The sequence below is a fragment of the Pundamilia nyererei genome, unplaced genomic scaffold (assembly GCF_000239375.1).
Source record: "Pundamilia nyererei isolate P.nyererei 1_Seehausen unplaced genomic scaffold, PunNye1.0 scaffold00305, whole genome shotgun sequence".
In the NCBI taxonomy this organism is placed as follows: domain Eukaryota; kingdom Metazoa; phylum Chordata; class Actinopteri; order Cichliformes; family Cichlidae; genus Pundamilia; species Pundamilia nyererei.
The window spans coordinates 107,174-121,080 of record NW_005187706.1 but is presented as its reverse complement, the minus strand read 5'-3'; the positions used below and the strand labels follow the sequence as shown (position 1 = coordinate 121,080).

At 45.1% G+C, this 13,907-nt stretch overlaps 1 protein-coding gene across 1 annotated transcript; it reads left to right on the top strand.

Annotated features, from left to right (window-relative positions):
• Window positions 1-132: 132 nt before the first annotated feature.
• On the top strand, window positions 133-13,564 carry rnf103 (ring finger protein 103). The gene is made up of 7 exons (XM_005751274.1): window positions 133-787; window positions 4,368-4,516; window positions 6,876-6,991; window positions 8,543-8,965; window positions 9,057-9,189; window positions 10,005-10,091; window positions 11,133-13,564. Exons 1-7 carry the CDS (start codon window positions 562-564, stop codon window positions 12,102-12,104), a joined length of 2,106 nt encoding a protein of 701 aa, XP_005751331.1. The 5' UTR covers window positions 133-561; the 3' UTR covers window positions 12,105-13,564.
• The last annotated feature ends 343 nt before the right edge of the window (window positions 13,565-13,907 follow it).

Here is a 13,907-nt window from a genome sequence, read left to right as displayed (position 1 = left end):
GCAGACAGCTGCAGCCTTACAGCGTTCACGCAGCATTTCCCTAGTTAAGATATTTGATTTAACTTTTGTCTATTTACACTTTGACAGTTTCATTACTCTGTGTGTGTGTGTGTGTGTGTGGAGAAGGGGGGTATTACAAGCGTCAAGTGGAACAGGATATGACGCCATCTTCTCCGTGCACACAGCTGATCGGAGACAGAAACAATAACGGTCACACTCGTCATTTCGTCATTACTGGCGATTTGTAACCCAGAGAATGTGAAGCACGGTGTTAGCATCCAGGCTCATACGGGGCTGACTGTCAGCGGAAGCTGCTGCAGTGGCGACGAAGAGCTAAAGACGCTTAGTTTTGTTACAGCAGAGGCCTACCTGCGATGCTAAGCTAAGTGCTGAGCTGTCACCGTTAGCACGGCAAACAGTTGGAGGAACCAGTGAGGGGGTCTTCCCAGCTGTAATTAGAGACGTTTGTGTGGCCGTGGCTGCTGTAGATGTGTGTGTAAGCCTGTCTGCTGATCGCAGCCTCTCGCAGACCTTCTCTTGGCGCTTTCGCTCAGCCGTAAGATGTGGTTGAAACTGTTCTTCTTGCTCTTATATTTCATAGTGTTGTTTACGTTGGCGAGGATTTTTGAGGCAGTAGTTTGGTATGAGACTGGTATGTTCGCTACGCAGCTCGTGGATCCGGTTACTCTCAGTTACAAGAAGTTAAAGACCATCCTGGAGTGTCGAGGGCTGGGATACTCCGGGCTGGTCGAGAAGAAGGATGTGAGCGAGCTGGTAGAGAAATCAGGTAAAGCCAGAGGCATCACACAGCCTTCATCATTAGTTTGTGTGTGTGTGTGTGTGTGTGTGTGTGTGTTTCTCAAGTTCAGGACTTTGAAACTGCAAAGAAGTGAACGGTTCTGATAGAGAGGGCAGGGCTCGCCATGAAGGGTCCTCACAAGGGTACGGCACCATCAAACGATTGCTTCTCCACAACATGGAAGCTTTTCTCAGGCATTGTAATAACCAAGCTGGGTAGGCAGACGAGTCAATACATTAAAACGTCTCTGAAAGACGTTGTAAATGGCACCGCAGGCCAAAGCATCAGCTCAGGGTTGATAAACAGGGGCTCTTAAGACAGGGTCAACCAGCCTGAGCACTGTCTGGATGACTACACAAATCTAATGCCCCACACATGGATACTCCAGAGCCTGGCATTAAACAAGGGTAATTATGTGCTAAAAACATTGATGAGGAAGTCAGGGGGACTGGAAGACAACACTGAAGGCCAACTCCAAGACAACCCCACACATTACCATCAGCTGTGAAATATACCAGTGTGATGCATTGTCCCCACTCCTGTTCTGCATAAGCCTCAACCATTCAGTCATCTCAGGGTGGACACAGATTCAGCTGCTGAGTGACCATCAGCCACCTCCACTACATGGATGGCATCAATGTGTATGCCAGGAGCGAGATATCGACTCACCGGTCAGCCTCACCAGGATCTACAGCCAGGATACTGGGATGCCATTCAACCTGGATAAGTGTGGCCAACTGTTTGCAAAGAGAGGGAAAGTCATCCAGACTAAAGAGATGGAGTTGCACCAAGGCAGAATAGCATAGAGGACCGCTACCAGGGCCTGAGTATCCCATGGGCCAATGAGAACCATGAAGAAGATGCACAAAGGTCAACCATAGTCAAATACGTCAAGTAGATGGGACAGGTGCTGAAAGGCATAAGATTCAGCTCATCAGTACATGTTCCCTATCAGCCATCAGATACCTGCTGGGATAACAAGCTGCCCGCAGGAGGAGGTGAATGCCAGTGATGCCACTGAAACACCTCAGAGAGTGTGTGTGTGTGTGTGTGTGCGCGTGTGTGTGCGTGTGTGTTTGTGTGTGTGCATGTACGCGTGTGTGTGTGTGTGTGTGTGCGAGAACAAGTATCGAACATGTCACCTGTTTTCTAAGTAAATTATATTTGGAAAGGTGCTATTGTCCGTCGTAACTCATCCACACGTGCGAAGCATCAAACCGTAGACGATCATGAATTATGTGTAATAATGAGAAATTTATTCGTTTTGAACTGTTTCTGTAACCAAATCTGTTCTTACGTTTTCCACCAATAAGGTTGTGAGTGTCCTGCGAGAGCGCATTGATCTGACCTGTTGTAGATGTTTCTTGGACATCTTGGTATTGGAACAGGTTCTGATCGGCCATCACTGGGGACTGAAGCAGCTAATATGAGTTTGGGGGCAGGATTGTCTTCTAATTGATTGATCTCAGTTGGTGTGATGACTCCATGTCTGTAGCTGTAGTTGAATTTCTTTGCCGGTGTGGACTGGATCGGTGGTTCCTGACATTTGCTAACAATTTGATGTGTTTGCTCTTTTAAAATCATAATAACAGAAACGACCCAAATGACGTTTTTTCTTCGAGTCCTGCCTGTTTGCCAGCTGAAGTCATTTGTGGAGTTTTCTTTGCATCCTAAACACTGTTTCTGGAAGTTGTGGCTGTAATTTTTGTTTTGCTACCTGGTTTCAACTGAATCCTTCATTCTTCAGGTCTTAGTTTGAACACTGCTGATACAGTCCCTTGGGTCGATTTTGATTTTCCAGCTTTATAAAATTCAATCAGTCATCGGTAGGATTTCTTTGTCAGCCACTTACACTGCGTCGGTGGCCTCCAGTGTGTGTGTCTTTGCTGTTCCTTGGACTGCACTCTTCACAACAGTAGCTCAGCGTTCCAACATCTGGAAGGAGTCACTTGTATTGCAGCTGGAGATAGCGTTTGTGTTGTACCTTGTCTATGACAAGGGGAAGCCAGGGTGTCAGGTAGCCAACTATCGGAACTGGAGAAAAGTGTGATGAAGAAAAGTGTGCCCATGTCTGAGGCTTTGGAAACTGCTAACCTCCTGAAGAGTCCAGTATACCAGAGATATAGAGTCCAGGAGAATAAACCAGCTTTTCTGCTCAGTGTTAGGGGAACAATATGAGGACAGCTCCACTGAGACTGGAAGGGCACATGGGACAAGGATGCAACACATAACAATGCTTAGACCGCAGCAGTGGAATGCTTAAAAATGTACACGATCAATAGGAGTCCGAATGACAGGCCAATGTTATTGCTGTTATTGATCTTAGTGGATCAGTGAGCTGATCTCTCATTCACTCCTAGCATGCAGCTCGATGTCATCCATGTACAGGAGGTGGATAACAGTTGCTCTGTTCTGTAGTTGGTTTCTGTAGCCAGTAATGCAGAACAGCAGTGGAGGTCATCTCCTTTGTAAATCCTGCACTTAATAGCAATGGCTGATGAAGTGGCATCATCAGGACATCAGTGGGATGTGGCAAACGGCACTATAGACCAGCCTCAAGTGAACGGCACACGTTGCCAACTCCTGTACATGGATGACATCGAGCTGCATGCGAGGAGTGAATGAGAGATCAGCTCACTGATCCACTAAGATCAATAACAGCAATAACACTGGCCTGTCATTTGGACTGGAGACGTGTAGGAGGATGTAACACAAAGGGGGAAGGTGATCAGAACTGAGGGGATTGCACATTGCAGGCAGAGAATGTAGCTGTAATACTTCCCACAGTCAGATGGGAACCATGAAGAGGCTGAAAGCTGCAACCACCAAACACCTGCAGAGACGAGTCCTGAGGAGTCGGCTGAACGGGAAGAACAAGATCCAACCAATCAACACCTGCCGGCTGTCAGATGCAATTTCAATTTTGTTTATATAGCGCCAAATCACAACAAAAGGCGCCTCAAGATGCCCTGCTGGAACAATATAACTGTTTGAAGCCTCTGGCGTCAATACAAGAAAGACGTGGAAGCTGAAGGCGGCAGTGACCTCCGTGGTCATCGGAGCACTCAGGCGGAGTTCTCCATACCTGGGCAGGTGGCTCCAGCAGATCCCAGGAATGACATGAGAGATCAAGAGCACATTCCTAGGAACAGCAAAGATACTGCACAGGACAAGCTCCTCTTCTGACGCTCGAAGAATAAAGACGCAGGATGAAGAATTAGGGTTTGTTTTTTTATTTTTTTAAATAGTATGAGAGGGAGAAATTTATAGATACTGTTCATTTCGTTATATGACTGGCACAACACCGGTTCATCCTTTGATTTAGGTCCCTTATTTCTGTTTGATTCGTAGGTCAGCGTTATGTGGCTTATCAAAGAGTGAAAAATGTTTGTACTCAAGACCACTTTAACTGTCCTGGCCTTGGATGTGACACAAAAACAAACATGAGGTGGTTCAAGAACTTTGCGCAGTGTGTGTGTATGTGGTCTTTGCCTGTACGTAGACCACTGCTGCATGGATGTCAAGTATCAGTGCTCTTTAAAAGCTGCTGCACTTTGCTCTGTCACAGGAGAGCTGACACAGGGGGAGCTGTACTCGGCCATAAAGAAGCAGAAGGAGCAGACAGAGGCCGACGGCTCCAGCACCACACACTTCAGTGGAGAGGTGCACTTCTATGAATTAGTAGAGGACACTAAAGATGGGATCTGGTTAGTTCAGGTAAAAGCACATTCTCTGTTAAGCCTGTCAGTGGTGAATGATTAAGTGTCCAAAAAAAGAAACTTACAGGCAGCAGCAGCCGGGTGTTGCTGCTCAAATGTGTTTGATGAATTAATCTTTAGAAAGTGTGACCACCTCCATTAAAGCAAACATACGAGTAGTTTGTCGGTCTGGAGCTTTCAGGGGTATTAATGTAAAGCAAAGGAGGAAATGCATTAGTAAAGAATTAACTGCTGCTGCCTATGAGAAAGGGCTTATTTATCTATTTATATAGAAGGAACCCCATTAGCTTCCACGGTAGTGGTTGCTAGTCTTCCAGGGGCCCGAGCCATCAAGTATAAGCTAATAAAACATTACACAATAAAGTAGATGCAAAAATCTCCTCATAATTTAGCTCTTACATCCACAGTGAGGATGTAAACATCAATAACACTGAGGCACAACATTGGCCTCTTACAATGTTTACAATAATTAAAAACTGAATAGGCTTTTATGTTTTTAAACTAGCAGTAGCAGCCAGTGCTCTCATTGTGTGAGGCTGTTTATTCCACTTTAAAGATGCTCTGAATATAACAGAGTTTCAAAACTGACCTTTGGCTCGAGGAGTTACTGCACTGCAGTCGTGTAGCATAATTGTGTATCTTATCTGGAAGTCCAAGTAAGCCATGGTGTAATTTAGCTTGTACTGGAAGGTTTATTCTGCATTTGATCGATGCTGGTATAGTATGAACATCTTAACACTAATGCGGTCGCCTTATTCTGGACTAACCGAAGTCTGAGGTCTGTCTCACACGCTGCTGACCAGATGATTGAACAATAACACTAGTGTGTTAATAACATCCTTCATGACAGAAGAAGTGATGTAGAAAGATCAGCGGCGCCCTGCCCCATGTTCTTAACAACAGTCTTTCTGCTGAGACCATGAGAGGTGGTGATTTATGGTGACACCAAGTAGTCTGATCTGGGTGACCTGTTCTAATATTGATCCAGCTATGGAAAGGCTCAGGGTGTAGTTGGGTGTAGTTATAGTTACTCACAAGTGACATCAAAGAAATCTTTTTTTGCTGCCACAGGACCTGGAAGCCTCGCAGTTACTGAGGTGACCATGACGTCAACATAGCATAGCATAATTATTCTTTAGTCTAATATGAGCACATCTGTTTGACAGCTAAAAGTCACTGTGTCTGTTCAGAGCTTCATAACCCAAAGTGTACTGCAAAAGCAACCCAAGACTTTCTGCAGGCAAAGAAATGTTCTTCAGTGGACAAGTCGGTCACCCTAATGAAGAATAAGGTCGAGTTACTGAAGACAAGATTGAAAGGAGAGATCCACAAACAAGCAGCAGCTGGAGATTGTTTTGGTAGTCGACTAATCTGCTAATTTTCTTTCATTATTCGATTACTCAACAAATATTTCAATAACTCTGATCTCCGCCTCTGTGGGCAGTCCTCCAGTTCTTCACCTGTTGTCCAGTTGTCTCAAAATAGGAAATGTATTTAATATTTACTCAGTAGGTCTATCAGAGTGAAAAATGAAATGAATCAAAATATTAGGTGATACAAAATATGATTACAGAGTAGCAGCAGCTGCCCCTCGAGCCCGCTGCACCACCCCTCCACTGCAGGGAGCCAGAGACCACGCCCCCGCCACGCCTCTGCCACGCCCCCGCCACGAAATGTTTTCAAAATCTGGCAAAAACTTGTTTCAAAGCAAAAATATATATTTGCAGTCAGTCTGAGTGTGTGTATGTTAGTCAGCTAACAAACTGAATAAAAGTTTGTACATCCAAAGCTGCATGCAGCTCCACTGCTGCATGCAGCTCCACTGCTGCATGCAGCTCCACTGTTGCATGCAGCTCCACTGCTGCATGCAGCTCCACTGCTCTGAGATGGTGGATGTAAACGTTCACATCCCTGCACTGAAATTAAGTTCTTTAAGAAATTCAAGTAAAGTATTATTTGGCATGTTAATCAAAAATAATGTGCTTTACTATTTTTCTGCTGCTTTTTTTGTAAATCAGGAAGTTTGAAATTTTAGCAATAACAATAATAATATTTTAGCATTAAAAATATTGTAATTCTAGAACTGAACTTGTGCTTGCTGGTGTAAACTATTTTAGTAATTACCCATACTGGGAGTTTAGGGCAGCTGTGGCATAAATCATGGGAAATGGCTGCACTGTCACAACAAAGCTGGTGCAAAGAGACAAAAGACGCGACGTCGGTTCGCCCACAGTGACAGTCTCACTGGAACATGGAAGCCTTTTGTAATAAAGTGGGTTTAATCTGCAAATCATATTAAAAGCTGATTGTCCAGCACTACCAATGTGACCGTATCATGTCCCTGTGTGTGACGGCAGGTCATTGCTCAGGACCGGGAAGCTCTGCTCAGCCAGTCCAACTGGGGGAAGATGGTACAGAAGGTGTCCCAGTTTGGTATCAGAACTGGAACCTTCAACTGCTCCAATGACTACAGGTGATATGCTGTTACTCCACAGAAAGAGACACTACGGAAGTTGAACAACAGTTACACAATCTGACAGTCACACTAGGAAAGAACATGGTTGCACCGCGACCCTGTGCAGTGATCCTGCAGTCTTTGAAGTGGTTGCTTTGACGACGGGGACCAAGTCTGTGACCAGGTCTGTGACTTCCAGCCAGTGACCATCTTCAAAGCAACTACCATGCCACAATAGTGACAATATGGCGATAACACACGGTGTTGAAAATCACAGATGAGTTTGAATTTCAGTGACCTCAACCTCAAGGTCAGAGGTCAGTTGAGTTTCATTCATTTTTATTCATATAGTGCCACGTGGTGGGGCGGCTGTAGCTCAGGAGGTAGAGCAGGTCATCTACTGGCTCCAGTCTGCATGTCAAGTATCCTTGGGCTAACTAACTAACCCCAGGTTGCTCTCGGATGCATCCATCGGAGTGTCAGTGTGTGTGAATGGGTGAATGCAGCGTGTTGTATAGAGCGCTTTGAGTCCTCCAGGAGAGCAGAAAAGGTCGATATAAGAATCAGTCCATTTGCCATTCACCACGTCACAACAACAGTTGCCTCAGAGCGCTTGGGTCAGGTTTTCTGAAAGTGTTGTGAACGAGGCAACAATGGACGCCTCGGGTGTATCTACCAGGAGGCTGAGATCTGTTTGAGATAATACGACGATCACCTAAAATAAATAAAAACTGTTTCTCTGTTGATGCAGGTTTACAAAAATTCACGTTAAACAAATACAAATGTATATAATTATTCATATAAACTACTAACAGAGTCCAGGCAGAACCTGACACATCTGAAACAGGAATTCCTCCACAGGACGGCGGTTTGACTGCAGCAGGTGCTCAGCAGCTGTGGAGCACAATCAGATGTTCACAGGTTGACAACCGGCTGACGTGAGTCCTGTACTGCAGGAGGACATGTCGCAGAGTAGTTGTGCTCATTGGCACAGATGGATTCGGACTGATTGTATGCTGGGAAACTGGTTTCCTCCCAGCAGACAGCGTGAAATCAGCAGTGTTTGCTCACCTTCAGTTGGAGATGTTCTCCAACAGCAAAGATTCACTGTGCCACCAGCTTGGTCACGAGGAGCATTTATTGAAAAGCTGTTTTAGTTTCATTGACCTCTCAAAGCCACTTCATCCTTGTTTTTGCACAAACCAGGACATGATCAATGTTTCCTAGTTTGAAGGACAGGGTCTGATTGGACAGCTGAACTAAAACAAGCTGAAGTTCTTTGCTGTCAGAAGAACCACTCAGAGATGAAATGTTGCTGTCACGGTCTTTGTGATGTGTGACATGTGCTGTTGGCAAACCCACTCTGACTACAGGGACTGGATGCAGTCCACTACATGTTCAGACACACAGCCTCTGCCACACAGCAGCACAACTACGACGTACTGTATAACAGCGCTGGTATGTCGTGGAGCAGCAGTGGCTTTATATAAAGTTCCAGTGGGACAGATGAAACTGCATGTAGATTTGACCTGCTGTGGATCACTGTTGGTTATGTCTTCTGTGTGCTAGGTCGTGCATCAAGCGTGGCTGGCAGCGCTCCACCCTGATCATGTCGGTTCCCCAGACTTCAGCATCAAAGGGCAAAGTCATGCTTAAAGAGTACAAAGGGAGTCGGGTCGAAACTGAGCAGATCTTCCGCTGGATGACCTCACATGTGGCTCATCGAATCAAAACCCTGCATCATTCTGAGCAGCTGGTGGAGGAGTGGCGTTCTGACCCAGCTCATCCACTGAAAATGTTTCTGTTTGCCCGGCTGGCCCAGCCGCCGGCCTTCTTCTCCTCGCTGTCTGTTAAGTTCACCGGCAGGATCGAGTTCATCTTTGTGGATGTGCGTCGTTGGGGTAACTATAGCAGCCTATCAGAGATTGGTGTGACACGCAGCCCCGCCTACATCCTTAAGATGCCTGAGGGCATATATCACTATGGCAACAGGTGATGACTGTTAATGAAGATGTCTGATTTTTTTAAAAGCACGTTTTTTATGTAAAGAAATTAAACTGCAGTCTGTGTTTCGTCCCCAAAGCACCGGGGAGTTCCTGTCCCTCGCTGCCATGGATACGTTCCTGCGTTCGGTCCAACCAGAGGTCAACGATCTGTTTGTCTTCAGTTTGGTCCTCATCAACTTGCTGGCCTGGATGGACCTCTTCATTACACAGGTCACTGTTTCAGTCTTCCTTAGTTGTAGAGGTGAAAGGGGACAAAAAGCCTCTACTTTGTGTTTTTACTTTACATTTACTATGTTCTACTCGAAGTTTACTTGTTCGTGCGCTACATTCATCTGACAGCTTTGATGCTTCTAGCTACAGTTACATTAGCTCAGCCTAACTACACATGCTGTCTGTGCTGCTTCATAGACCTGCGCAGGAACAGGAAGTTTCTCCCAGAAATGCATCAGTTGTCCTTTTCTTTCTTCTTCCTGCCAATATTATTGTTATTACTGTCAAGTCCGAGTTTCCTCCTACAAATGATTTCAGACAGCATACACAATCAACTTTTCTTCAATCCACAATTTTATTTTCAAAATAAAATAAATTATTCAGCTTTACAGTTTTCCCCTCATTGCATTGAGTTACAGTTCTTCTCTCATTGAAACAAATAAAAAGTTTTCTAGTACTACAGAGATGCACAGGGAATTACCTGAAAAACTGCCATGCGCCTGTTTTTACCTGGAGTATTTTAGCTGTTAGTAAGCATGCATGTTGTCCATGACCAGCTCGGTTATACGTGATGCTGATTGGCCGATCCCTGGCCACTTGTCTGGTGCATCTTCAGTCCTGTTACAGACCTGTACGTCACTGTAAGATATCCTGACTGAACAGCTCTCTTCAGCTCTTACTGCAACATCTCCAAACCTGATGTTACTTTCTTTCCTTCTGTGTTCGGGTTTTGTTGCATTGTCTTTGGTCTTCTAGCTTCCAGGTCATGTAGTGCTGTTCTGAAATTCTGATGTGAATCGTTAACATGCTTTCAGGGAGCAACCGTGAAACGATTTGTAGTTCTGATCCGAACACTTGGGACCTACAACTCCATACTGCTGGTTTCCTGGCTGCCAGTTCTGGTAGGGAATCATCGGCACCACTCAGTCCTCACGCCTGACGTTTTTCTTGTGTTAAGCATTTTACTTTCATTTGCTGCAGTAAAGGAAAAAAGACTGAACGAGAGCTAAACAATAACGATTTATTTACATAATTTAAAACAAGTGGTTTTTAGCAGTCATCTAGATTTAAGGCAAATCTTCTGTGATTTATTAAACATTTATTAAAAGTCATTAATACAAAAATACTGAAAATCCATTTTAATACTGATTGAAATGAATATTTGGACGGGCACAGGGAGCGTGCTTCGTGTCGGCAGGAGGAGGCCTCTCCTACTTTATGCTAACTAATAAACATATTAGTGTTTCCATTTTAGTGGAAACACTAATTTGTTTAGAAAGTTTTCTGATTTTCTTCTTATACATAGATTTATAAATGCTTGTATTATTGTACTACAATGTAATGTGCTGTTCAGGGCGACTTAAAGTGAGAGAGTTTTCACTTTTAATGGTTCGCCAACTTAAATCTCTAAAACATCTGTTCCAGTGCATTTGCAGTTAAGCTGCATTCATTTGCACACATATTACTTACATAAATTAAAAAAAATAGGAGGGACTTTCAAATTAAAAGCGACAAAATTACAATTTTCCACGAAATCACAATAAACAGCCGTCCACTGTGGGCGTTTCCTGGAGAATGTTGGTGGACGAACCGGACCTTTACCTGTCGTTCCAACCGAAGGCCTGCATGTGGCCTGCATGTGGCCTGCATGTGGCCTGCAGGCCTGCATGTGGCCTGCATGTGGCCTGCAGGCCTGCACGGTGCCCAGTTTTACATCCACCAGGACATCACGGAGCATTTGCCCTGGTTAGCCTTCATGGCAGTGAATCAAGTACAGTGCAGTTACTCCACAGTAACCAGGGCTGTGTGTCGCACTTTACTGCATTTGTATCAGAGAGAATCCAAACTGCTCTGACAGTATGTAACACCAGACTGCACGTTCTGTTTTACTGAGTAAAACTCTTAATAATTGTCACTAATCCCTGCCTGCTCACTCTCTCCAGGCTCTCCTTCAGCTGCCCTATCTGGACCTTCTGCACGGCTACAGTCTGAAGCTGCTGCGTTATGCTGACACCACTACACTAGCCAGCCTAGTGAGAGCTGACTGGACCTTCTACTCATCCCACCCAGCTCTCTTCCTGTCTACCTATCTAGCCCACGGCCTGCTCGTCGACTACTTTGAGAAGAAACGGCGCTGTGGTACCAGGAGCCAAGAAGACAGCCGTACAAACCTGGAGTGGCTGGCCAGTCTGTGGGACTGGTACACTTCCTACCTGCTCCATCCAATTGCATCACTACAGCAGTTTCCGTCTGACCACTCAGAGTGGGAAGATGATCCTAACTTCTTATTTGAGCATTTGGCTTTTCCTGATCTGTGGCTTCGTCCATTAGTAAACATGGATTACATCAAAACGCTGCCGACCTGGAGGCTCAGAGCAGCTGGTCAGTCCGGGTCGGAGGCCTGTTGTGAAAAGGCGGATGAAGAAACACGTAGTCAACATTCAGACGAAGAGAGGAAGGAACCTCCACATGGTAGCAGCAGCCACAAGAGATCAGTATGTAGTGTGAACTTCAACTCACAGCTTCCTGCGTGCGGCGACGTGGACGCCAGCGGCGGCCGTCAGTGTGCGTGTGCTGCTGAATCATCCGGGAATGGAAGCTCGCTGTCAGCTGACAGGGCGGTGAAGGATAACTGCGTCGTGTCTGACTGTGTTTCTAACCATCAACACTGTGATTGGTCAATGTGGCCCTGTGACATGCTTCAGTGTTCAGAATGTGTGGTTTGTCTGGAGACCTTTGTGAGCGAGGAGGTACTGATGGGGCTCCCCTGTGGCCACGCCTTCCACCAGCAGTGCATTGTGGTATGGTTGGCAGCGGGCAGACACTGCTGTCCAGTATGTCGCTGGCCCAGCTACAAAAAGAAACTGCAGAGGGCTGCTCAGAGTAGTTCTACTGACAACACAGTGCAGGACTGATGAGATGGCCTTCAGCTATGGATGGTGACAGTTTCTCCTCTTCGTGTCTCTTCAGACTCTCTAACCATCAAGAACAATTAAGAAGGAAACGCGGTCGGTAAGCGTGATTAGGGCGGCGTTATTATGAGCCAATAGTAATCTTTGCTTCCATTCCTGTTGATGAGCTGGGCTATCAAAGCTACAATGCTTCTTATCTAGACGGGACGTTGACTCTCACAGTAACCATGTGTGTAGCCACAATAAACAATGTAGTGCAGTGAAAACATTTTTAATTTTGCTTTGTCATTCTTAAAGTTTGGATGTTGTCAGTCTGAGAGAAAATGTAATCGCCCCAATAACGCTACCAGCTGGATTTCTGTCAGGACGATAAGCTGAATGCATCAGAAGACATTTGTACAGAGATCTATGTAGACTGTGCTTCGTCCTGTGTCACCTGCACCTGCAGCAAAGAAGGCCTTTGCTTTGTGTTTGCATTTTGTCCTGAACTGTATGAAATGAAATGGCTTTGTCTCCTGCACACTGGTCACCATAGGAGAGGAGCAGAATTCAAATAAATTATTGGATATAATTGCTGAGAAGCACTTTCCTGTAACTCTGACCGTTTCCCCAAGAAACATCTGGAATTATTCAGATTAAACTTTGTCTCCTGTCTGTTGCAATATTTCACCAACACAGATTATGGTCAGAGGTCTCACACAGTGAACAGCTGTTGATGTGCATGCAGGGCGACAGGACTGACTCTGACTGGAGCCCTTTGAACTGGTCACCTGAAAATGAGGCTTTGGTGTTTGTGAGCTGATTCAGAGTAGCAGTACAGTGTGACCAGTTCTAGACTTCGTCACTATCGTTTACCTTGATTTTCTTTGTGGTCTCTGAAGACTAAACCAAAGCAAATGTCACAAAATTGGGGTTCATATGTGCGAGAGCTAAAATAAGGTTCGTTGCATGCTTCAGAGACGAGTCATGTTTGGAGTAAACTGTGTGGGTGATCACACCGTCTTACATCCACTCTAAGAACACTCAAGCAACACCGCTAACCTGGTGGCTGCGCCTATGATCAGAGTAAGCAGTACCAGCTGTGCACAGTCCCACCCAGGACAGATAGTTTCAGCTTTTACCAACTAAGAGCAAGACGAGACCCCCTGTTGTGGGACCACAACAGCTGCATTGTCTGGGAGTTTTTAGACTCTCCATCTTCAAAAGAATTCAGTTTTGTATGATCTAAATATGTTATCACAGGTATGCCCTGATCAACTGAACCCAAACTATCTGCCTAGTATTTTTTTCCTAACATGCTCAGTGCTTTGACCCGAGCAGTTTTCCCATCAAACAACATTTATTGTCCTGCTAGTTTAAGCTGCTGCACCATGGTGGGTGCTATAGGTCTGCAACAGTCTGTGGGTGGATGGATGCAGGGTTTCCCTGGCAAATATTGTATTGTAATTAAAAGATTAACGTTATTCATCTCTCAGTGGTTATTTGGTGTAGTTCATCAATACCAAACTTGTGTGTGTGTGTGTGTGTGTGTGTGTGTGTGTGTGTTTAAAACCAGCTAAACTTTGCAGCTGGTAACAAAAACACAGGTGAAACTAACTGATCGTTAATGGTCACGTACATACCCCTGCTCTGGCTCACCTGTGTGTCAGGTTTCATCTCAAGCCACTGCAATATTCCTTTGATGTTAAAGTACAGTTATGCTCTAATTCATCCTGGTTAATTGAATATAATATGTATGACGAGTACAGTGAATGCATCACATTCAAAAATGATTTAAAAATCACTTTAGAAATTAGTGAACAGTTC